We start from the raw sequence: 23450 nt of genomic DNA on the forward strand, positions 1-23450 counted from the left end.
AACATCAGGCACCATCCTCTGTGACTATTTCTGTAGGACTGGTACTCACTACGTGTTGAAACCGATTTAGAGCGCTTAAACTGATTAACCCTGCACTTCCACACCGAGGCGCTTTAAGAATTCGATATAAAAGGGCTCTTAAACTGGTTTCTGTACTCCTCCCCGACGAAGTAGCGCTGAATGGTATTGCATTTGGGTTAGGGTTAGTGGGGCGCAAATTGACGGTATTGGCCTGGCGGTCCCACAGTGCATCATTGTGACGCTCTGGAAAAGGCAATCTGAAACTCGGATGCGTGGCCAGGTAGACAGCAAAAGCCCGTGAACTTTTGAAATTTCCATTTCTGTTTGTTAGCGGGAGCTCTGATCACACAGATGGTGATGCCAGTCCCAATCCAAAAAGAGCTGTGTTGCAGCCCCTAAGGCCTCTATTCGAACATGGCGCTGTAACTGGCCAATTGTCATGTCATCTAAGGTTCACACTGGTACTGTGTGCAGCACCGTACGCAGTGTGCAACATGGGAGTGGCGTTGCAGTTCCTGCTCTTTTGCCTGGTCACTAAGGGGTCAGGCTAGTGTCGTCGTGCATTTGTTTCCTGCTTTTCTGCGTGGTAACCAGGGATCAGATTAGTGCGTGTGCATAAACCGACGTGCCAAGAGCAAAGGGCCAATTGATCAATCGTATCAAGTTCAAAAGTCAGATTAGGGTGTGGCAAAACATGCTAGTGTGCTGGGTGCCAGCTTTCAGTAGCTTCTAGTGCGTCGTGTGCAACGCTGCCCACGTAGGGGGCAAAGCGCGGAACCTGGAAGGCAGGGGAGCTAGGGACCAATCAGATTTTGGCAATGGTAAAAGAGCTCTGAAAAAACCATGCCGTGCAGGAGCTGCAGGAGTATCCACGACACTGACGGAAAGGACCTGATCAACCCTTCAGCCAAGGGTCTCCCCAGAGAGACAGCTCAGGAGTGTTGTTTACTGCGTTTCCATGTTAGCATGCCACGGATTCGGTATGCTTCTGGTGCTGGTACTGCTGGTCAGCTGCTTTCCGGGAAATACGGTACTTGCTCTCTATTTCGTGCTTTGCGTAGCCCTTCTTTTCTCTTTTTTTTCTCTCTTATTTGGTATAGAACTGCATATACTATTATCTGATTATTGTGTATAATATGGTATATAGAACTGCGTCATTGTAATAATGCTATTCAAGTTAATTTGGTGTATGTGATAGTATATCTGTTAGTGTGCACACATTCATTTAACGTTGGTGTATTTCGTTTACTTTTTAAGAGCAGTAATTTTGAAGTGTTTTGGTGCCTTGTTATGAATGTAAATGCTTGCTTCAGTTGTGTAAAAGATCTTAATTCCAATATTACTGTTTAGTTGGTAAGGTTGCTCCTCCCCAGCCCAAGTTGTGATTGTTCTTCCCTGGTTAATAAACTGCCAGTGTGTTTTGAATTTTCGTTGTCGGGTCTTAATTTGCTCTCTCAATTAAAATTCACCGAACCCGCATTAGGCGAACGGACAAGCTTCCAGATAAGACCGTAGCGGGGTACTGGATCTGATCACTGTATGGGAGATAAATCTGTTCTATCACAGTCGTTAACGAAGAACGAAATGACAGAAGCATTTTGAAAGAACTCTCCGGCCTGATGACAGAGTCCACAGCACAGTGCTGTGGCACAGCGTGGAAAGCCAAAGAATTAATGGATGTCTGGAGGGAGGGAGGGGCCGAGACATCGCAGCTACCCACGGTTCCTATCGTCCTCGAAAAAGTATTTGCAATCTTGTGAGCTCCAAGGGCTGAAGGGTAAAACATGTGTTTGCCAGTAGTTCAGGGAATATGTTTGTCATTTACGCCCCTCTCTCCCTCAAAGAAAAGGGAAAAAACAGATTTTTGTCATGTTCTTTCAGGTCACAGGATGTCTACTGGATACTGCTGTAGACGGGGTGCTGCAGTGTAAACAGCAGCATCCGCTCGACTCCTGTCCCTGGGGCAGACGGGACACGTACGAAAATGACTGAAGCCGTCATCATCATCCTGTCGAGTGCTCCTCGGTGGCCTCTGGTGGGTTGGCCAGGGGCACCTGTAAAAATGGGAATGACTCCCAGGGGTCCAGTTCCTGCAGACGGTACAATGCTGGGTAACCCGTCCTCATCATAGCGCTGGACGCTGAGCACCCAGCCCCACCCCCCCTTTCCATGTCTAAAGAAGATTCTGTACTCTGGACTATCATAGCAGCGGGAGGCTGCGTTCTCTCTACCCCCGCTCTTTAATGTCTGCCCTGACTATCAAGCAGCTGAGGCTTGCCTCCCCTCACTTATCTTGCTAAAAATCAGTGCTTTCTTATTCCTGCATTCTTTATTACTTTGGTCACACAAATGAGTGGACACTGCCACGGTAGCCAGGAGGGGTGGTGGGAGAAGGAGGGACAGCAACGGTGGGGTTGTTGGCAAGGGGGGACACACCCAAGAACCGGTCATGACCTGCATCATTTCTTGCGGGATCCCCTGGGGCCTGCTGACCGGAGCGCTAGTGGCTCTCTGGCTTCTAGTAGACTTGCCCATATTCTAGACCCGGACTGATCTATTTTAGACAAAACATAAGAAGGATGACCAGGGAGTCATTCCCATTTTTTCCATGGCACCCCCTGCCGACTAGGAGGCCAGCAGAGCACACCATGACAGCAAGCAGACGGTACAAAAATGCTTGATAACCTCATCAACCTTTTCCCATTGCAAATGGTACAAAATGATTGAAAACCGTCATCTCATCGCAAATTGCAATGGCAGACAGTGCAGGGGATTGGTAAGCCGCTGCTGCTACCTTGCAAAGGAAAATGATGCTGCTGTCTAAGACGCAGTACCACTCTGTCAGCCAGCAATCCAGTAGCACATACGGTGACAGGGACAAAAGCAAAGCAGGCTCCAGGTGCCAATGCTATGGCGTCTGCCCCAGGGCAATAAATAGGGAAGAGGGCGCAAACTGATGTTGCCCTTGCTTTCATAGAGGAGGATTGAAGTGACGCATTTACCCAGAATACCAAGACACTGTTTTTGCCACATCATGCACTGGATTTCAACCCAGAATTCCACTTGGTGGGGGAGACTGCGGGAACTATGGGATAGCTAGGATTACTATCACAGTGTAACCGCTCCAGGAAATCGACGGTAGCCTGGTACATGGACGCACACGCCAATTTTCTGCTTTGTGTGGCCGCATGCACTCGACTTTATACATCTGTTTTACAAAAACAGTTTTGTAAATTGGAATAATCCGTAGTGTAGGCATACCTAAGGTTACAATCATGACGTTTTCATGGGAAGACAGTTACGTCCTGTTCAGCTTTGGTTAGCTTCTGTAATGTAAGCAGGGGTTGAGTAGGCATATGAATAGTAGGATTTAAACTTTAATGAACCCCCCCAGTACCATTAGCTATATGGCCAAGGACAGCATAGATAGATTTGTAAAACTGAGACTTACAAAACATTCTGACAATTTAACTTTAATATACACACATTTATATTTTAAATGTTAAATTAGAATTAATATTCTAAATTTAATCAAATGAGTTTGTCCAGAACACAGTAGTACTGTATGAATATTTCATGAGCGTTGAAAATGCTTCAAGAAATGTTAGACCTAACAAATCATGTAAAAACAGGAAGAGGAGATTTTTCTCTAGCAAAGAATACTTGAATTGTATGAATGTTTTGTGCAATTAGAACTGCTGAAACAAAACAAAGCAAAGATATAACACAAGCATACTGTAAAGAAAAAATCAACAAATGCTATAACTGGAGAGAAAGAAAATGAAATCTTGTATTCCTAAAAATAATCAACGAGCAGTAATGTCCTTTTGGGTAACGCTTCAGAGCAAGAATGGATACGGTTGCTGGAGCAGCAAATGAAATTCAAAACTTTTGTATTGCAACAGCGACACTGTCTGACACTAAGGGAATACTGTATGAAATTGCCTGGCTGTGCATATTCACTTCCGTTCCAGATGCAATCACACAGACAGGCCAGTAATCTTTGTTGTCTTCTAACTGCCTAGAGAACACAATCAGAGCTCGTTTTCAATAAGCTGGATGCTAAAACATTTCTTAATCAAGTTTTTATTTCTGGTACATTTTCTACTCGCTGTACATTGCTAATAAATGCCATTTTTGCTTACTATAAACAGAAGTACGGCTTTTGATTTTTATAACCGGATCCAGAATTCTTCTAGAGAAGTGTTATGGAAGGACTGGTAGTCAGTCTGGGGTCAGAGGAAGGCCAAATCGATCCAAAGGCAAAAGATTATTATGATTTCCTGATCTCATCCTATTTGGAAGAACAGGTCACACAGTTTAATGTGGGACAACAGGCGATGTATCATTTAGGGGAGGTTTTAGGACCAAAGATGCGAATATGGCACCCATTATCCCGCTTACACACAATACGACAAGAACAAAAACGCATACAGCTACTTTTTGGCTATAGCAGGCAGATCAGATCAGAGGTTCTCAGTATATACGAAGAATGGAGGAGAGGAACTACTGCAGGGTGTCAGTCGAGTTAAACTACTGGAGGGCCATTTCTCCAAGAATTGTTAGAGTGGCGAAAAGCTAGGCTTTGCATAACACAGGAGGACGATTCTGAGACAGCTGGGGCTGAACAAGCCAACGCAGCAAAGAAAGCAGTGTCCACGTGACACTCGGCGTGCCCAGTAACTGAGCAAGGAAGTGCTATCCGCTCCTGGAGTGGATTGATAGTGTGGTGTAGAGGCACTTACTTCAGCGGAAGCAGCATTGTTATGTAGAGCACTCATATAGGTCGATGTAAAGCTGGCTTATGTTGACTAACTCTGTATGTAGACACAAGCCTGACTGTAGATAAAACGGGTCACAAAAGAATTTTCAGCTTGCTGTTTGAACTCTTACAGGGCCAGAGACTCGAAATTGAACCGAGAGACACCCCAGGTTTATCCTGGAATTGCCCTGAAGACATTCAAATTGACAGATCATTACAAATCTGTCAGACGCTTAGGATTTGATCACAACTCATTTGTTTGATGTGTTTCTCTTGGTAAAGAACAACTTCTTTTTCCTAGTTAATAAATATCGAGCAAATCATTCACTTTTTTATTTTTTTTTTTTTTTTTTTTTTTTTTTTAGTAGGCCTGTTTATTATGAAAGTCCTACAGCGCTTCTTTGGTGTGAAGATCTGCGGTACCATACCTGGGGCAAGTGAACTGGTCTTTGGGACTGACGGGAGCGAACTGAGTGTGGGGGATTTTGATGTAGGTGACCATTTATACTAAGTCCAGCTTGCCTGGTGCAAGACAGTACTGGAGAGTCTAAGGAGACTGCTGACTCCAGGGGACTGCTAGTGATCAGGAGTTCATTTGTTAGCTGGCAATGGTGATCTCTTAAGAACACATCACAACCATTTGGGTGTCAGTCCTGTTTTCTGACAGTCTGCCCTGAGACGAGGCACTCATGGCTCGAGCCACTCCAGACAGCCTGACAGAGATAACGAAGGAATGTCTTGTTTTGTTTTCATGAAGGAGAAGTCTAATGTTCAAGATGAGAGCTTTACACTGGATATTTTACATTAATACAGCATTTGTTCATAACAGTTTGCTCAAGTGTGTGGTTCAATTAGATTATGGCTGGTTTTGGATATTTTGCTTTAAAACATTGCCAAGGTGCTATGAGATTTCTTTGTACGTGACTAGCCTGGAACACTACAGGGAAATTATTTACTTATTTAAACTTAGCCTCATTCAAATCATGGAGCTATAGAATTAAAGGCAGGGGATGTTTTGACTCTGTATCTGCTGCTTTATAAATATATTCTAACCCACATTAAGATTTCAATTTTCAACATTACAGAATTTCACTGAAAAATAGCGTTTTTCACCCTCGACAGTAGTATAGGATGCAATTAATCGTTAGATGCTAACAGAATGCATGTTATGCAATAACTTTGTATATTAGTAACTGGTTGTAAGATGACAGTAACAAGAACAACATGCTAAAGCAAAAAATAAACGGTCCTTGCAAAGCTTCAGGTACAGCCTACTAAAATATGTAACGTGCTGTGAATTTGAAAAACTGAACAATACGAGGCAGTATTTCTGGACTACTGCAGCCTCTGGCGTACTGTGAACCAATCCCAAGAGATTTCTACCACTCAGGAAACTAACACCTTGAGACACATTGTTAGTTGGAAACTTTATTGCTAGTCATGAATGGCGGTTATAAAACCAAGACAGGGGACATATAGATGTATTTGTAATACTACTGCCTATTAAAATTAAGCAGCTGATTAGTCACTGAGTACGTTAACTGTCCTCTGGACCTTGATTCCTTTACTGACTGTTTTTGTTGCCCTGCTGCGAGCAGTCATAAGCAACTCATAATTACTGTTTTTCCGGATGAAGTTGGTCTATGCTGGAACTATAAATTGGCCTTTATTGCCAACTTATGACATAATGAATGTTGTTTTTAACAATAGAAGGTACTTAAAATATAAAACTAAATGGGTGAATAAACAATGATAAAGCCTGAGGCTGAATGTAAAATGGCTAAGAGTTTAAAGCAAAGAACTCTCCTTAAAGATATCTGTGTACAGTCTATGTTACGGTCACTCAAGAACAGATGGCTGAAGTGCATCCAAGCATGTAGGGGTTGAATATAAGTACCTAGGTCTGGGAATTTAGTAGTCATTAGAAAGAACGGTTACCCACCCTAGCAATAAAACTGTGGTTCTCAAAGTGGCTGCAGGCCAGCGAGATCTGTAGCAGGTGAGCACACACCTCGTGCTGCAATATCAGAGTCGTTTGATAGCAGCGATTTCTGGCTGCACATGGACTGTGCTACTGGCAGAGGGCAGGGATTCTTAGCTCCCTTGCAGACGAAGCCCCGGTTAGTAGGATCAAGCGGGAATAGAGGGCAGGTTGTGGGATCTACACTGACAACCACATCTTGCCAGCTCTCGTAGGGTAAGCATGTTTTTCCTTCCAGCATGCGGAGCATGGCTCTCAAAGTGTCTCAGAGTTCCATCTGATTCAGTCAGTTAAAAGACAAGGGCAGGCAGCTCCAAAGGCGGTGCAGCTTGCAGCACTGCACCAACCGCATTGCCCCTGTGAGGCCGCAGGGTGTCAACAGAGGAGGATATGACAAGTTGGCCTCTGGGCCGTAAGCCGGGTCTTCCTGGGTCGGTATTTGGGGCCGTCAGCCCAACAGTAAGGTGATGGTCCATCTGGCTCTGCTTGGTTTTATGTGGTTTCTGTGAGAGAAGTGTATTCCCAACAACACCTAGACCGGCAAGCCCTTGAGTCTTTCAGCGAATGGAGAACTTTGCCTGTTCTGCTGCTAAAGACCTCCCCATCCTTTCAAAGGGCAGATCCTCTCTGGGGGCTTGAACTGCCATTGATATGCTGGATATCAGAACCCATGATCTTGCCTCATCATGACAGACATGGGCACTGACCTCACAGCTGTGTTGGACGATGGTCACGATTTTAGTGACTAGCTGGCCCACTCATGGTATCTTTTAGCTTCTCTCTGTTCTCCTGTGTGATCAGAGACAGGAAGGGAGTGACCCTTACGCAACTGAGGAAGTTATGTTTTGTAAACAAGGCCTGGTAGTTTGCAACCCGGCACAGCAGAGAGGAAGGGGAGAATGCTTTGTTCCCAAAGAGGTCTTTACCCTTAGCCATGCCCTTTGCAGACTTTGACTTCTCCTGCATTGATAATACCACTGGGGATCCTGGGTTTGAGTGGGCCTAGAAATGTTTAAAGCCCTTTACGACACTTGATATCTCTCTTCCACTCATTGAGAGTCAAGGATCTCTGAAATATGGGACAGGAGATTTTGGAATGCCTTGAGTTCATCGGTGCTCAGCATAGGGGTTCGTGCTACTGCCTTGTCAGGCAATGAGCCTGGGTCCTCAGGAGGAGATGGGAGTTGCGGCTGTCTTCTGTTTGTGTGGAGCAATGGCTGGCTCCTCTGTGGGTGGCCTGGCTAACGATGCCCCTGGAGAACAGGGTCTCCTCCTAATCCGGGATATGCAAAAGGCAATGTGCTCCAGGACACATGCACTGATGGTCCCCAGTCAGACCAATATGGCCAAAGAGGCATACTGTGGGGTACTGGCCTGGTTGAGGTTGTGGCTGGCCCAGTGCAAATCTCACCTTATCTACTGAAGGGCCCTTGTTTAGAGCCCCGCAGTACTCTCCTTGGGGTCACCCTTTAGGGGTAGGGGAGAGCGACTCCCACTTGATGCTGGTGAGGAGGAGTAGGGCGGCAGGGTGAAGAGGAGCACGTCTCTGCAAATTCTGGTGTCAGGAAGTGACGCAGACTCAGTGCTCGTCCCCACTCTGGTGCAGAGGATGTCCCCTCCACAGACAGCTCCTTCGCACTGGGCTGGATTTGGCTCTCTTTTTTTGGAACCATTCTAGTGTTGATGGAGGGTCTCAGATGTTTTGTCTTTGGAGAAGCAGTGTTTTGTACCCTTCTTACTAGATGATTCTGCATGGTCTTTACGCTGTCTGGCTTGGCCCCTCGGCATCAGCCTTTCCATCATGGGCACAGGTGCTGCACCTACACTTGGGGCTTTGTTGATGACCCTTTTGCTGCTTTTTCCTCCCTGATCCCAGGATAGGGTGTGTGTTCCAGGGAATGCAGGTGAATGCTCATTCTAAGCTCTGCTTTTGTGCTTGCTGTTTCCTCTGGGTCCAAAGTGACTCACATGGATTGTTCTAGCAGGTGCAACTTGAGCTGATGTCGCTGGACGTGCAGGTCCCCGAGGACAAGGACAGGTATATGGTCCTTCCCAGGCAGGAGAAGCACTGGCTGTGCCTGTCAGCGAGGGCAATGAGTTCATCTCAAGATGGGCAGGAACCCCGATGGCTAAGACAGCCATGAGATGTGGCGGCCAGTATGAGGCCCCAAACCTGTTGTATGGGGGTACTGGAGAGTTTCTGCTTCTTTGTTTTGGAAACATCCAATATGCAGAAGAAGAGGGGTGAAGACAAAGCTTCTTGACAAAATTAGTGACAAAAAGGAACAAGTTTTGAAGCTCAGAAGAGAGTAGCAGGTTGCACACTCACCAGGGCCGGCTCTAGCCATTTCGCTGCCCCAAGCACAGTGGCATGGGGGCACTCTGCCGCTCGCAGGTCTCACAGGCACGCCTGCAGGAGGTCCACCCGGAGCTGTCTCCGCCTCGCCTGCAACCGCAGAGCGGCCCCCCCTCGGCATGCTGCCCCAAGCATGCGCTTGGCGTGCTGGGCCTGGAGCCGGCCCTGAGACTCACCAGGTTCTCTCTCACAGTCATGGGCAGTAAGAGGGACCTGAGGAAGGGTTGCAGCCACCCCACCCTTTATGTCCTTGCATGGAACACACAAGGGCAAGGCCACACGTGGCCCTGATGGACACTCCTTTTCAAAAGACTCCAATCTCTCATGCACGAGGCAAATCCAACTCAAAGAACACTTCCGGAGGTGGCTCAGGAGAGCACCCTAAGGAGAGAGAGGGGAGCAAACAACTGCGATGAGATGTTAACAGAGCACAAACCAAGGGGTGAGGCAAGGAGAGCGTATCACCTATACTGGGGCTCGCTCTAACTGTCTTTGTCACTAATCATTTCCTGGCGGAAAATGGTCCTGAACTCCAGCCAGCACCAGAGCAGCTCCCACACCCAGGTAGCATGGAGGAGACTCTGAGGAAGGTGGAGGGAGAGCAAATTGAAGTAGCTGGGGGAGACAAAGTGGGTGCTGAGAGGAGGAAGAGGCAGGGATGGTGGGAGGGAAATTGGACCAGGAAGAGAGGAGACCAAGGATTTAAATATACGATAGTGATATGGCAATGGTTGGTAGTTTTAATGTATGTAATTGGAAACCAACAGCAGTTAAAATATAATGGCTGTATTTTTATGATGGCATTGTATCAAAGAACAATTAACTTCAATATGTACGTTTTTCCTTTGTCAAAGGAACATGAAAGAGCTGGTAAATAATACTTAGAAGCGCCAAGCCAGTTTTTAATTACCTTTGTTTTGCTTTTTCATCCGGATGGTTGTTCTTTTAAAAGTTGTTGAAATATCATGGTAAACTGAAAATAAAAATAATATTGTTACAGTATAATTCTCTAAGAATTATTCAGTTCAACTAAATTACAGAATATCAACATATACAGAGTCTAGAACGCTGATAAGGAAATTATAGCTCTCTCTCTCTTAGGAATTTTAGCAGACAGGCATATCTAGATAAAATTCTAAAACAAAATGACCTTTTTACAACAGCAAATATTACCGCAATATTACACAGACAGAATCAACAGTCACTTACAAAATACAGAGAGTTAAGAAGCAGGTTATGATCCCACCCTGTTTTGCACTGTGTTTATATATGGCGCAAACTTACCTCCTTCCTGGGATTTAGGTTTAGTGTTAACAAACAAACCACTTCCCACCCCACCAAACAAAACAAAAACAAAAACCCTGAAAAACCCTCAGTCTAAGATTTCTCCCCAAGCTTGCCTGTTCCTAGGGTTTCCCTGCAAGTTATCCAGTGTCCCAAGTCCTTAGGTTGCTTTATTCCTGAGACACAATCCAAATCCCCTTAGTGTTTGGCTGGAGCTAGCTGGACACGTAGGAGGACCTAACCTCAGGGGATACATCTGCACTGCATTTTAAAATCTGTGGCAGCAAGGATCAGAGCCTGGGTCGACAGACTCGGGATCACTGGGCTCATGCTGTAGCACTGAACACAGCTGGCTCGGGCTGGAGCTCAGGTGCTGACGCTCAGTGATGAAGGGTGGGTTTCAGAGCCTGAGCTGCATTGTCGACACTGCTGTTTTTAGCACCGTCCTGCATGCCTGAGTCGGCAGACACGGGCTCCGAGACTCATCGCCATGGTCTTAAAATGCAGTGTCAACGTTCCCAGAGTGACTCAGCATCTCCAGGGAGGGTTCTAGTGCTTGGGCTAAGATGGTTCAATGGTGGAATTATCACTGGCCCGGAATAAGCTCCAAGGGGACCCCCAGAGCTTTATTTTATTGACGTTAAGGGACATGGTTAACTTAACAAAATCACTTCGGTCTGAAATGTTTTTTTTAATGATACTGGATACAAACAACACCCGAGATTATTACAACTGAAAGAGAGAGAGTATTCCATATTTTCGTGTTGTTTCCTTTGGATATTCTGCAGTGCTTGATGTATAGTCCTTACTCCTGCTCCCAAGGGCCTTTCACACAACATATTTCAGAGAAAAATATTTCTTACAAGTAAACGTGACTGGAAAACCATAAAAAGAGTGGCAGGATGAGAGAGGGAAAGGAGTTTCAGCTGGATGCTTTTGTACCTGACACTCCTCCCATTCTTATTAACTGGACCATCTAATTCACCCTCCAAAACCCTGCTACTCATCTCCATCTGTGACAGGATGGTGTACAACTAGATTTAAGGAACTAACACTGATGTTGGGTGCCAGACTAGTAAATAGCTCCCGTGTCCTAAAACTCTGGGTGTGACGCCATTGCTGATCCTTTTCCATTATACAGCAAGACCCTTAGTGAGTCTGCAGAAGGGCAGCTGGCAAGGAGCTACAGGGACCCCATCCCTCGCAGAGGCTAGGAGCTGTGGGGTACCCCCACTGCCCATGGTGGCTGGGAGCTGGGGGACCTACTGCCTCAGGTAGCGGGGTACCTTGCAGCTCCCTGCCGCTGTGGGAGGCATCAGGACCCTGTAGCTCCCAGTCCCCGGGATGGAAGTCACGGATTCCGTGACTTCTGCGACCTATGTGACAAAATCGTAGCATTATGTATAATCCATTGTGTAACAATGAGGTATTCTATAGAGCTGTATAGCAATGTTTTTCACTGACTGTTTGGTATAAAGAGAGCAGTACACAGTAGTAGAAGATACTACATACATATTTAAGGTTAGAAAACATTTTATATGACATTAAATTGAATTATTTGAGAAGCAACAACAGTGAAGCCTGTTTTGTGGGCAACCTGAGCTTTGGCTTTGTATTTTTATTTGAATGTTCACCTATGCAACATTTACGTTCTCTTAATGTTGTTTTCTGTTTAGAATTCCTTGGGCCTTTTAAAGAGAAAACAGAACACGAGGAAGCATCATACATCGCTTCACACTAGAAGACTCTGAAACCTGCTTATTGCAAAGCGATGGCCATAGTTCAATGCTGTAATCTACAACAGTTTGCCTGGACAGCACCAGGACTCCTTTCTGCATACTCAGGAGCTCTGCTGGATGCAGTCTCTCCCCTAAGGTGGCAGGAGGTGTGCAGTAAGATTATTTTTCTTCATAATAATGCCCAGAGCCCCAATCAGGATCAGGTCCATGTGCTAGCATGCGACACACATATAGGAGGACACTCTGCCTGCTGTGGAGCTCATCTCCTGAGAACTTGAGTTACTTTGGAGGTACCAAAGACCTGAACTCCTCCTGCCCTAATACCCCAGCTGCCAACATTTTCCAGAGGCCTGCAGGAAGAGACTGTGACTTGCTGGGGTGCTTAGGAAAAGCAAAGTGGTTTGAGAAGGTCACGGGGCCAGCAAGTCAGCTCTAGGAAGTAGGCGGCTTATACAAGGTGCCGGCCCAGCAGAGGTCAAACTGTGCTCGCACAGATCTACACGAGCTGTAAACGCTGTAACAGTTCTAAAGAGTCTGAAAGTCTTGGAATCTCTTAGGTATTCAGGATTCAAATTTTAAACTTGGGGGAAAAAAAAATCTCCTACTTTAGTGCATGGGGAAGAGCAACCATATTATGAGACCAAGCCACGACTTCTCTTTGTTGATCTTCCTGTAATTGTTGATTTGAGACTGAATGAAAATAAAGGGTAAACTGGATATTCATCCCAGACAAAGGTGACTATTTCTGCACAGCAGTTGGGACGGAACTATCTGACGGGATCAATATGTCTAGCCAGAACAGTCTGGGGCTGAGATTTAAGAGCGCACACTGAAGGAATGAAACAACACAAGTGGAATTACAATGTAATACATTCAGACAAGAAAAAGTTTAGTCATTATGTTTCCTTTTGTAACAGCTGGCTGCAGGTTGGTGTTTTTAACACCAGTTTGAAACTTTTAAAGGAGGAGTCTAAAAAAACACCTTCATACTTACTTGTGTGGTTTTGATATCGCTCTACATAGTGTAAATAGTGAACTGCTCTGTTCTTTGCCTAGAAAAACAAACAAACACAATATTTCTTCTTACAATAATTGTTAAAGTTACTTTGACTGGAGTATCTCAAATCTACAGCTGTTCATCCAAACAAAACTACACTCAGGAAAATGATAGCCACTTTTCATCCACCTCATTGCCATACTGAATTTCAACAATTCTAATCAGATAAAATATTTTCAACTAAGTGGATGCAGCCCTACATAGATTTATCTTCACTCAGTAATAGTGGTATCAAAGTTTGGTTATTTTATCATTACTGTTTGATGACAACTGAGCTGGGCGTTACAACATATGAGCAGGATTCCTGGAAACAACATGTCATTTTAAAACCTAGGGAAGACTTGAGAAAACCACTATGTTTCAGAGAAAAACAGAAAACCTATGCTGAATGGGGTGCCTGAGCATTAGAAATCTTAAATTGTAACCTGGAACTCCACAGACAAGGGTATTTGTCCTAAAAAAAATGAACAACAAAAACCTCTAACCAAAATAAAAACACATACAAAAAAGCAGTTGGATGAAAAATTAAAAATTAGATTTTTAATAAAGATTTTTCCTTCTTGCAAAGAAACTGCAACTCTGAAAGGAAAGTAACTGGAAACAAGGAACATAAAGTTACCAGAGCCATCCCTGCTACTATATTGCTTCAAAATACAACATATCAATTGCAAGAGATAAAGTGTGTATCGGTAGTATCCAATTTGGGAGGGCCATGAATAAGTGAGCCAGAGTGTACAGTACAAGAGCTGTTGTATTACTAAAATGAACAAACTATTTATTTTGTATCCAGGCAAAACTCTATTAATAATGTGTACTAAACACTGATACACCTCTACTCTGATATAATGCGGCCCAGTATAACATGAATTTTGATATAATGCAGTGAAGCACCGCTCCGGTGGATCAATGTAAGTTCGATATAATGTGGTTTCATCTATAACATGTTAAGATTTTTTGGCTCCCAAGGACAGCGTTATATCGGGGTAGACGTGTACTTACAAACATTTATATATTTGATAACTATAATAGGTATGAAATATTTACATTTACTTTTAAAATTACATACTTTTCTTAAAGCTGTCATCCTGTCACTTGCCTTCCCCACTGCAAAACCTGAGAGACACAAGTAGATGTGTTATTAAAAACAAACATACAGTGTAAACAGTACATACTTAGTACTCTTACAGGGGTTCAGCGAGAGCTATGTGATTAAACATGTCATTTCTACTACCCTAACCTCACCACGTTATTTCCACTCCACTGAATTAGACATATGAAAGAAATGGACCAGAAAAAGACCCATAAAAATGTAACATTTACAACTATCTAACAACTGGATGCAGTACTGTTGTAACAATCAAAGTCAAATCAGGTTGGCCAAGGAAAGAAATTTCCCACATCCATTTGTTCCAACCAATCCCTCAAACCTGACTGTTGTGTCCAAGAGGGACCCCTGTCTAAAAAACTTCAAGACACCTGCCAACTTTTTGGAGGCAGGGGAACAGAAAACAAAACAGGCATAATAGCTGCAATAGTAAAAAAACAGTGAAGCCAAAAACAAGAGGTAAGTGTGGCTAAGTACCAGGGCCGCCCAGAGGATTTGGGGGCCTGGGGTCTTTGGCAGTGGGTCCCAGGGCAGAAGGACCCCCCGCCGTCGAATTGCCGCTGAAGCCCCGGAGCAGAAGCAGCTCTGGAGGCCTGGGCCCTGCAAGAGTTTTCCGGGACCCCCAGAGCGAGTGAAGGACCTGCTCCAGGGGCCTCGAAAAAGTCTTGTGGGGGCTCCTGCAGGACCCGGGGCAAATTGCCCTACTTGCCCCCCCAGGCGGCCTTGCTAAGTAGCAGGGCAATTGTACAGAGCCAAACATGGGAATATGAAAATCAAGTTTTACCAACAGAGAGAAGCAGCAGCAAAGCACATAAACAAGATAAGAAACACCGTACCTTCATCTTACATTCTGTGTTACTATAGCTAACACAGAAAAAAGTTAGTACAAGAACTTCACTGCATTCTGGGATCTAGTCATATTTTTATTAGCACTGTGGTAGCACTCAATAGACAACGCTTGTCCCAAAGAGCATAGAGTCAGCTTAAGAGAAGACAACTGAGCGTGACAGACAACAGGAGAGAGAATGAGGGTTATAGGCTATATTACAATTACGCAGGCTGACAATGTGCACCAAGGGTGGTTCCAAAGTAATGGAATTGGGGTATTTTGGTTTTTGTTGTTGTTTTGGCAGGTGATGGGGGGTTGCATCCCTGCTCTAGGACCTGGCCCAAAGCCCACTGAAGTGATAGGAGGAGAATAACTCAGTGGTTTGAGCATTGGCCTGCTACCCAAGTGTGAGTTCATCCTTGAGAACCATTTTAGGAACTGGCGGTAAAATGTTCTTGGGGTTATTGGTCCTGCTTTGACAGTAGCTGGTGTAGTGACTCCTGAGTCCCTTTCCACCCCTATATCTAATGATTCGTGTTTGATTTCAGGGCCAACACTCATATTAGGTGACTGACTCTGCATGAATCACACAAAGGTGGATCTTTGAGAGGCGGTATCTGAAGGCAGCTAAGCTATTGTGGGGACTCAGGGAGGCGGTAGGGGCTGAAGAAGTGTGGAGAAAGGCATGTGGAAAGAGATAATTAGATGGGAAAGGGTTGCGCTTCCTGACACAGAAAGAGGGAGCAGCGAAGAAGGGAGGTCACTTTCTGACTCGGCCACATGTGGACAGGAACTGGATGCACTGGGACGCACTCTGATGCTCCAGTTGGAGCGACCACCAGCTGTTGCATAGGGGCCATAGACACTTGCGAGAATTCTACTCATGCGCATGTGCAGAGCTGATGTGTGACATACAGATGGACGCACTTGAAGACTTACAGACTGGTAGCCGCCTGCTGGCGACCTCGAGCTCCTCTGCGGCATCCTCACTGCACCAGGAAGGCTTGGCCAGGCTGATGTGACAGTGGGGGGCTTACTATTCAAGCTGCACTGCTAATGCCAGCCAAGCAGAATGCTCTCCAGCAGCAGAGAGATGCAGGGTGTTTTGGAGGTTCATCCTCAGCATTTTACTCTTACATGTTGAAACGTCCCATCGTGTTACAGTTACCCAGTGGTTCCAGGACTGACTGCTCCCTGTTGCCTCACCGGCTGTCAAATGACTTCTCCTGTCACTCTCTTTTGTGCCCCATAGCCTGCCCCATTGCTCTGGTCTAGAGATGTGTTTTCTCACTGGTGGCCTTGAAAGGCACGGTACAGGCAATCGTTAGAAAGTATTACCAATCTAGCAAAGAAATCTGAATTCCCCACTTCCCCAATGCAATCTTCCCTTCGAAGTCCAAACTATTCTTGTTACTCCCAATCAGCACATAATCAATTATCTGGCTAGCACTGAGTATTCTATCACTCTTTTAATGTAAATGTCAGGGTGTGATGTTTTACTGTTGACTGCAGGGGTGACAGCTTCAAGAAACACTGGCCTGACACATATAGCTCCTGCACTGAGTTCATCACACCTCACTCGCGGCCCTTCCTCTATCAACCTTCCCATCCTCTGAACTTCCTTTGCAAAATGTAAACCATTTCTGCTTCCTCCTGTTAGTCCTTCCCATCCCCTCCCCAAGTGAATTTGGCTCACTCAGCACATCATGCCCCAAGCCCTCGCCTCCTTATCCTACATGCCCGTCACACTTATGTCTTTATTCACAGCGATCCTCCACCCTCCCACTCTGCACAGATTACGTGACAAAGGTGCAAGAGTCAACAGTACTACAATCTATCCTTGCACATGTACTCGAACAGCACATACAGAAATTTAAGCGCTTTGGGAAATGCAGCACCATAATTACGAGAATGATTGGGTTTTATTTTAGTAATGTTTAATAGTTCCAAATATCATGAAGAAAAAAACAGGTTCTGATTACGGACCAGTTACGATAGCACAGAGACTAATGCATGCAAATCAGCATCTGCACATACCTACATCAGATTGTCATTTAGTGAATGTGGAATGCGAGGAGAATTGCAAAGCCAAACGAGACTGTTGACTCCATGGAAGAGCGACAGTACACACAAAATGTGCTGAAGTGCACGTACTGTAGCTGGATTTTCTCTGGGTTGTGCGGCGATACCTCTCTAACATTACATGGGCAATGCCAGCTCTTCACACACTGTCCTTTTGACATTGCCAGGACAGAACGTTCATCCTTGAGACTCTCCTTCATCCTTCAGTTAGTTTGAACCTCATCCATAGCTCTGGTTCTTCTGAATCTCCATTAGTGAAAGCAAATGACGCAGGGGCACACTCTCACGGAATCACCGCTAGAGGCTTTCTTTCTGTACTCTTGTGGGTTTCCTGTTTGAGGGTTAAAAAAGAAAGATCATAATGTCACAAGAAAGAACTGAACCGACAGTTTCAGGTATTGATCTACCTAATAATTCCTTCTGTATTTTACTCCATACCAAGTTGAACATTTGTTTATTTGCGCTGCTATTAAATGGCTTGCAAGAAAAGTGTCAGTTTTCAGATCTCACGTAAACTAACAAAATGATTCCTGGAACACGTATAAGCCATGAGTAGACATCCACGGATGGTCACAGTGGGATTCTGCTGTTGCTTCTAGCTGCGACGCGTAGTCCAAAGACTGTGATTGCTTAGCACGTGAGTCATTCCCAGCAGTACTGTATGAAACACTAGCCATGATTGAAGGCATGGACAGTAAGCAAAATGTGGAAATCCCAAAGCACGTTAATTATACGCTACAGGCAGACAAGTCTACCCTGCCACGACTGACTGAAGATTAGTTAATTAATGATGTCCCCCAGGAAGTAGAATCCACACGGGCAGGTACTGGATGTTAGTTATATGTAAGCTTCATGGCCAAAGTACACACCCATTAGCGGAAGACACAAGGCAGGTTATTAGAAATCTTTGTTGCTTCAATAACAACAAGTGCGTCGGTCCTGCACACAATTTCAAGACTGGGTAACTTCTGTTATTCCAGGAAATTCTGTTCATTGAATTTTCAAGATTTCCCACCACCAAGAAAAAATTATTCATTTAAGGCTTCATTCTTCAGAATAGCGTATTCACTTACAGAAGCAACACTTCTTGCTGTCCATTCAGCGTACCAAATAACTATTAATAAACATCTCTTAAAGCATTGATACCCCAATGGCCTCTCTGTTCCTTCCATTGCAAAATTGCACTTTCAGTCCTGCAGGCTAAGGAAATATTTCCAAACGGGCTTCATGTCAATAGGGCTAATGCTCCTAATCACTTGAGCTTCTTCAACCATGGATATCCTACACATATTGTTTAAAAAAAGCTGTAAGAAGCACTTGCAAAAAATTTTTTTTCTAGTTACTAGATTAGCACAGATTAAAGTAGAAAATGTGAGAATTGTATTTTTTTTTTTGCACGACTATATAAAATGTTAGCTGGATGAACGGACCACAGTCAGTCAGGGGCTAACAGCCTCCTGCCACTAGTTGCTCAGGCCTTATAGCTACACTCTCAGGAGAGGCAGATTGTGTTCAGACCCACAGGAGACAACCCTGTGACTGATGACTAACAGCAGATAAAAGTAGGAATTAAGCTTTATCAGTTTGTGCTTTTTAATGTCACTGACAAAAGCAAATTAATCCCCAATTCGAATTTCCCTTGAGAGGCTTTATGCTTGAGATGCGTAGAAGTTCAGTGATGACAGCTGTAAGTGACTAATGACTGCTGAGGTTAGTGGAAATAGAGAGATGATTGGAAACTTGTTTCTCTGAATTGTAGGAATTCAATCTGAAATTCTGTTACTTATTGGAACCTAGAATTATCTTCTATATCACAAGTCTATAGCTTATATTTCACTTCTGACCCTTGCAAATACGACTGCAAGTACGACTGTAAAATTTGACCTGTTTTGCTAACTAAGAGAGCTCTGGTACTAAGTAGATTGTTCGATCCAGGAAAGTTTGGCATACAGATCTGTAGTAATGCCAACTAGTTTGAGCAGGGTAATATGGCTCGATGCAATGAAGACATACCCGTGAAAAAATCAGATGTAAATGGACATGTGAAAGATAGTAAATCATACAACTTTAATTAAAAAACCTCGATACTGCCAGGACCAGCCAGTGATACCTTAAAATGCTCAATTAGACTGTGAAGAGCGGGAAGCATTCAGATCTCTTTTGAGGATAAAAATATTGCAGATTTATTATCCCAATTTTTGTCATAGTCATGTTGATTAATAAGAATTAAAGAACGGCCAACTGGGGTCAGACAAACGTCCATCTAGCATTCCGGTCTGTGTGTTGAAGTAGAAGCGGTAATCATTAAGTGCATTCCCTGCTGGCATTCCACAGCTTTGGCCAAACACAGGCTAGGTGACACCATCCCCATCCGGTAATAACCATTGATTGACCGTATCCTTATTCTAGTTCTTTGACCCTGTTATTACTTTTGTCTTCACAACTCTCTGCAAGTTCCATAGGTTGAACTGTCGTTGTGAAGAATACTTCTTCCGTTTGTTTTAACTTGCTGATTAATTATCATGGTTGATCCCTAAGTTCTTGTGAATGGAAGAGAAATATCATTTATTTACGTTCTCCATACCATCATGATTTTATAGACCTCTATCATATCCCTTTAGTCCTCTCTTTTCCAAGCTGAGGAGTCTCAGTCTTATATCGCTCCTCATAGGAAGCTGTTCATATCCCTATCATTTTTGTTGCCTTTTCTGAACCTTTCAATTCCAGTATATCTTTTTTTGATGGGCACCATCTGCACACAGATTCAAGATGGCTGATCAAGAATTTATAGAGCATATGTATTTATGTGTTACTATCATCCCTTTTTAATGGATTGCCAACGGTTTGTATGGCTTTTAATGCCCACCGCACATTGAGTGATGTCTTCAGAGAACTATCCACAATGACTCCAGAATCTCTTTCTTGAGTGGGAACAGCATAATTTAGACTCCATCATTTACATGTATATTAGGATTATGTTTTAAATGTGCATTACTTTGCATTTATCAACACTGAATTTTCATCTGCCATTTTGTTGCCCAGTCACCGCATTGTGGAGATCTCTTTTTGTAGCTCTCGCAGTCAGCCTGGGACTTAACTTCTTGAATAGCTTTTGCATCATCTTGCAAATTTGCCACCTGTTTACCTCTTTCAGACATTATGATAGTAGGAACACACTGGTCCCAGTAACAGACCTGGGGGACACGCTATTATCTCGGTCACTATGAAAACTGACCACTTATTCCTACTTTTCTTCTACGTCTTTAACAGATTACTGATCCTGGGAAGAGATTTTCCCCTTATCCTTTGCTTAAGACTTTTGTGAGGGACCTTGTCAGAGGGTTTTTGTTGACTCCTCAAGATTCTGAGCTAGATGGCAAGGCATTCAAAGAAACAGCTGGGTAGTTGGCGTGGATGTAAACTTTGTATTAATTCTATGCCTAGTTATAATTATTACGTAAGACTGCCAGATTGTTTTACTAAAAATTGCTGTATTTAACTTGAAAAAATTTCTTCTTTTTCCTAATTTTGTGTTAGTTCGCCAGTAAAGATCTGTTTATGTGACCGAGGTCTATAAAATCTCTAAAAGCCGGTGTTGCAATAGATTAATTTCAATATTTTATTTAAAACTGCAAGACAGCTCTTACGATGACTCCCGCTGCAGGGACAGTCTTTTGTGGTAATGGGGGGAGGTCGACTTCCCCTCCGGAATGTTCCTGGTAGTGTGGGTTGGGGGGGGAACCGGGCCGCCCGTCCCTAGTCCGGGGTCCGGCCCGACGACCCCCTAAATTGTAGCAGTTTGTTGCACCAAACCCCTTTTTCACTACAGAGTGCCTTACATTTCCCTGGCCAACTTCCCCACAGCTTCTCCTGCCTTTCCGCTACTGCCTTCTTAACCTTAGGCTCTTCTACGATGGCCCTGAGGTTGTCTTCAGTACCAGCCCTCAGCCCAAACCCTCCTCCCTCTGGCTCCCTGTTTCTTCCTAATCTTGACTGGAAGTGGAACCTTTATTAAAGTGGTACCAGGGCCTTAATTAAGTCCCACGGTGGTCACATTAAACTGGCCTCACCTGAACTCTTTTTGCAGGTAATTAGTCAGGTGTTTCTTCATATGCTGAGCAGCCCTATCTCTGGTCAGGTGTCCCAGGGGAACAAGAAATTGTTATCAGGCCCCTTCCTCCCTGCCGTTCTGCTGTACCACTGGCTTCTAATCACACTTAGCAACTAGAAACCTGGGTGATTGTAAGGGTGCAGTGGTCCTGATACAATAAAAGCCATGCATTTGAACAATACGCATCCGCTATAGTCTCATTGATTATGGCAGAGCACCCCTCTCCGCATTTCCGCTACTGCTAGATACATTTGTCCCATGCTGGGCCCTGCCCCTAAGGCTAAGGAAAACTTAGTTGTGCCCAGGTGAAATATTCTCCAGCCTCCCATCTACCTTCCATGTCTCCGGCGCCCCGCGGTTGGTTCTGGCATTTCCTACTGACCTCATGGCGCCTCCTACAAAAACTGCTGATGCTGGACCAAGGTAGCAAAGCCGCCTCAGATAGGAAATGCAGAATAGGTGCACAGCGATTGCGGTGTCAGTGAAGCCTTGCCCGGCTCTTTCTCCACCCACCACCCCTGCTTCAGATCCCCTCTCGACCACCTTTGTTGTGCCACCGCCCACGAATCCAATAGATATAGGTGAAGGGAAGCTCCCCCCCCCCTATCCATCCCAAATGGCCCTCAGATGACCACAACCCTGGGAGCAAGCCAACCCTATGTCAGGACAGGAGGCTGAACAGAGACTGTGGGAGTTCTCTCACCAACCTCCTTGCAGGCCTATGATGAAAAGGGCTCAGTAGACTGTAACCCTGGTCCTAGAGAGAGAAGGGCGACGTGGAGGGTTACAGTGAGCCACTGAGGCTGGCATAAACCGCCTAGAAGCGCAGGACCCACAGGATCAAGGTCAGAGCTCTGCCACACTAAGCATGAGTATTTTGTATTATTTACCAAAACCATTCGCTTGCATTTTCCAGGCTGAATCTCAGTTTAATTCCTCTCATTTCTATTGTCTCCAAGTCCCTTTGGCATTCCAGTTACAGCCCAATGTACATGGGTAAACACTCACAAGATGGGGAGGAAACCATTTTTTTTTTTTTTTTTTTTTAAAGAAAACATCTGATAGCATTATATTTTCAAGAAATCTTGTTAAATAAAGCTTGTCCTGCATGCAAAAGTTTAACTCTTTTATTACATAATTTAGAGACAGTCAAGCTGATTCCCATGAAGCAGAACTGGCAAAGAATAAAAAATCTCAGCGTAACAGAGGGCAGCTGTGCAGTATGTTTGGAGATCTCCTTATGACAAAGCGCTAAGTCTGTCTAGTATTACTTTGTCTTCACAGTTAGTCCAATGCTTCAACAAATGTCTCTCACAAACCCTGGCTACTGAAGTGAGCAGGCACTGTTAAATTTTTGTAACTGCCCAGATAAAATAGAACCTTTAGAGATGAAACTTGCATTTATTTAGAGAGGATGTGTAGTTTTCCGGCTCAATCTTACATTTCCAGTGCATCTGTCTGCTGGCATCTAAGTTTTAAAATACAAAGTAAAAAATACCAGTGTTTATAGGCCTAGCACCCTTATGGAATGTTTTCCCTTTGTTTTACATTAAAAATGTGCTGTAAAGAGTACTCTGACTTATTTTTCTCTTATAAAATAATTCTTTTGCTGGGGCAAAGCAAACAGGCTAGGAGGGCCTGTCTACATAAGAAGTTGAATAGTGGTATAGCTAAAGTAGTATAGCACCTTACTGTGCATATAAAAGGTGCACAAAGTTGCGTTATATCAGTATAGCTGTTCCCATATGGGAAAAGGAATAAGAATAAACCCGCATAAGGCACTTCTATATGGGTATAACTGAATCCACACTACGGACTGGATTGTTTTAATTGTATCAGTAAAAATCACCCTCCTACATGACAATTATAACAGTACAAAAACTGTGTGTTGACCAGGCATCAGAGGTCAATTCTATTCACTAGGCAATGACATCATCAGCACAAAGGGGGGTTAAATGGGAATATTTCCTTTAGCCATTTTTAATGATCGAAACGTTATGAGAGAGTTTTTCATGATGCATGGTGCCGGATTCCCAAGACACCCATTCACATTACATGAAGTGCTAGGCACATTGCTTTTGCCTACTCTATATAATTTTAGGAACAGATTTGCTCTCTAGTCC

At 44.2% G+C, this 23450-nt stretch overlaps 1 protein-coding gene across 1 annotated transcript in view; it reads right to left on the bottom strand.

Annotated features, from left to right (window-relative positions):
• The window catches only part of MRPS5 (mitochondrial ribosomal protein S5), a 112252-nt gene that overhangs the window by 6359 nt on the left and 82443 nt on the right, over window positions 1-23450 (bottom strand). Inside the window, exons 7-9 of the mRNA XM_075061292.1 lie at window positions 14267-14313; window positions 13138-13195; window positions 10031-10093 (exon numbers count right to left, since the gene is read on the bottom strand). Of these exons, the coding sequence (XP_074917393.1) occupies window positions 10031-10093; window positions 13138-13195; window positions 14267-14313 (168 nt within the window). The remainder of the gene's footprint in view (window positions 1-10030; window positions 10094-13137; window positions 13196-14266; window positions 14314-23450) is intronic.

The sequence above is a fragment of the Chelonoidis abingdonii genome, unplaced genomic scaffold (assembly GCF_003597395.2).
Source record: "Chelonoidis abingdonii isolate Lonesome George unplaced genomic scaffold, CheloAbing_2.0 scaffold0001, whole genome shotgun sequence".
Lineage (NCBI taxonomy): Eukaryota > Metazoa > Chordata > Testudines > Testudinidae > Chelonoidis > Chelonoidis abingdonii.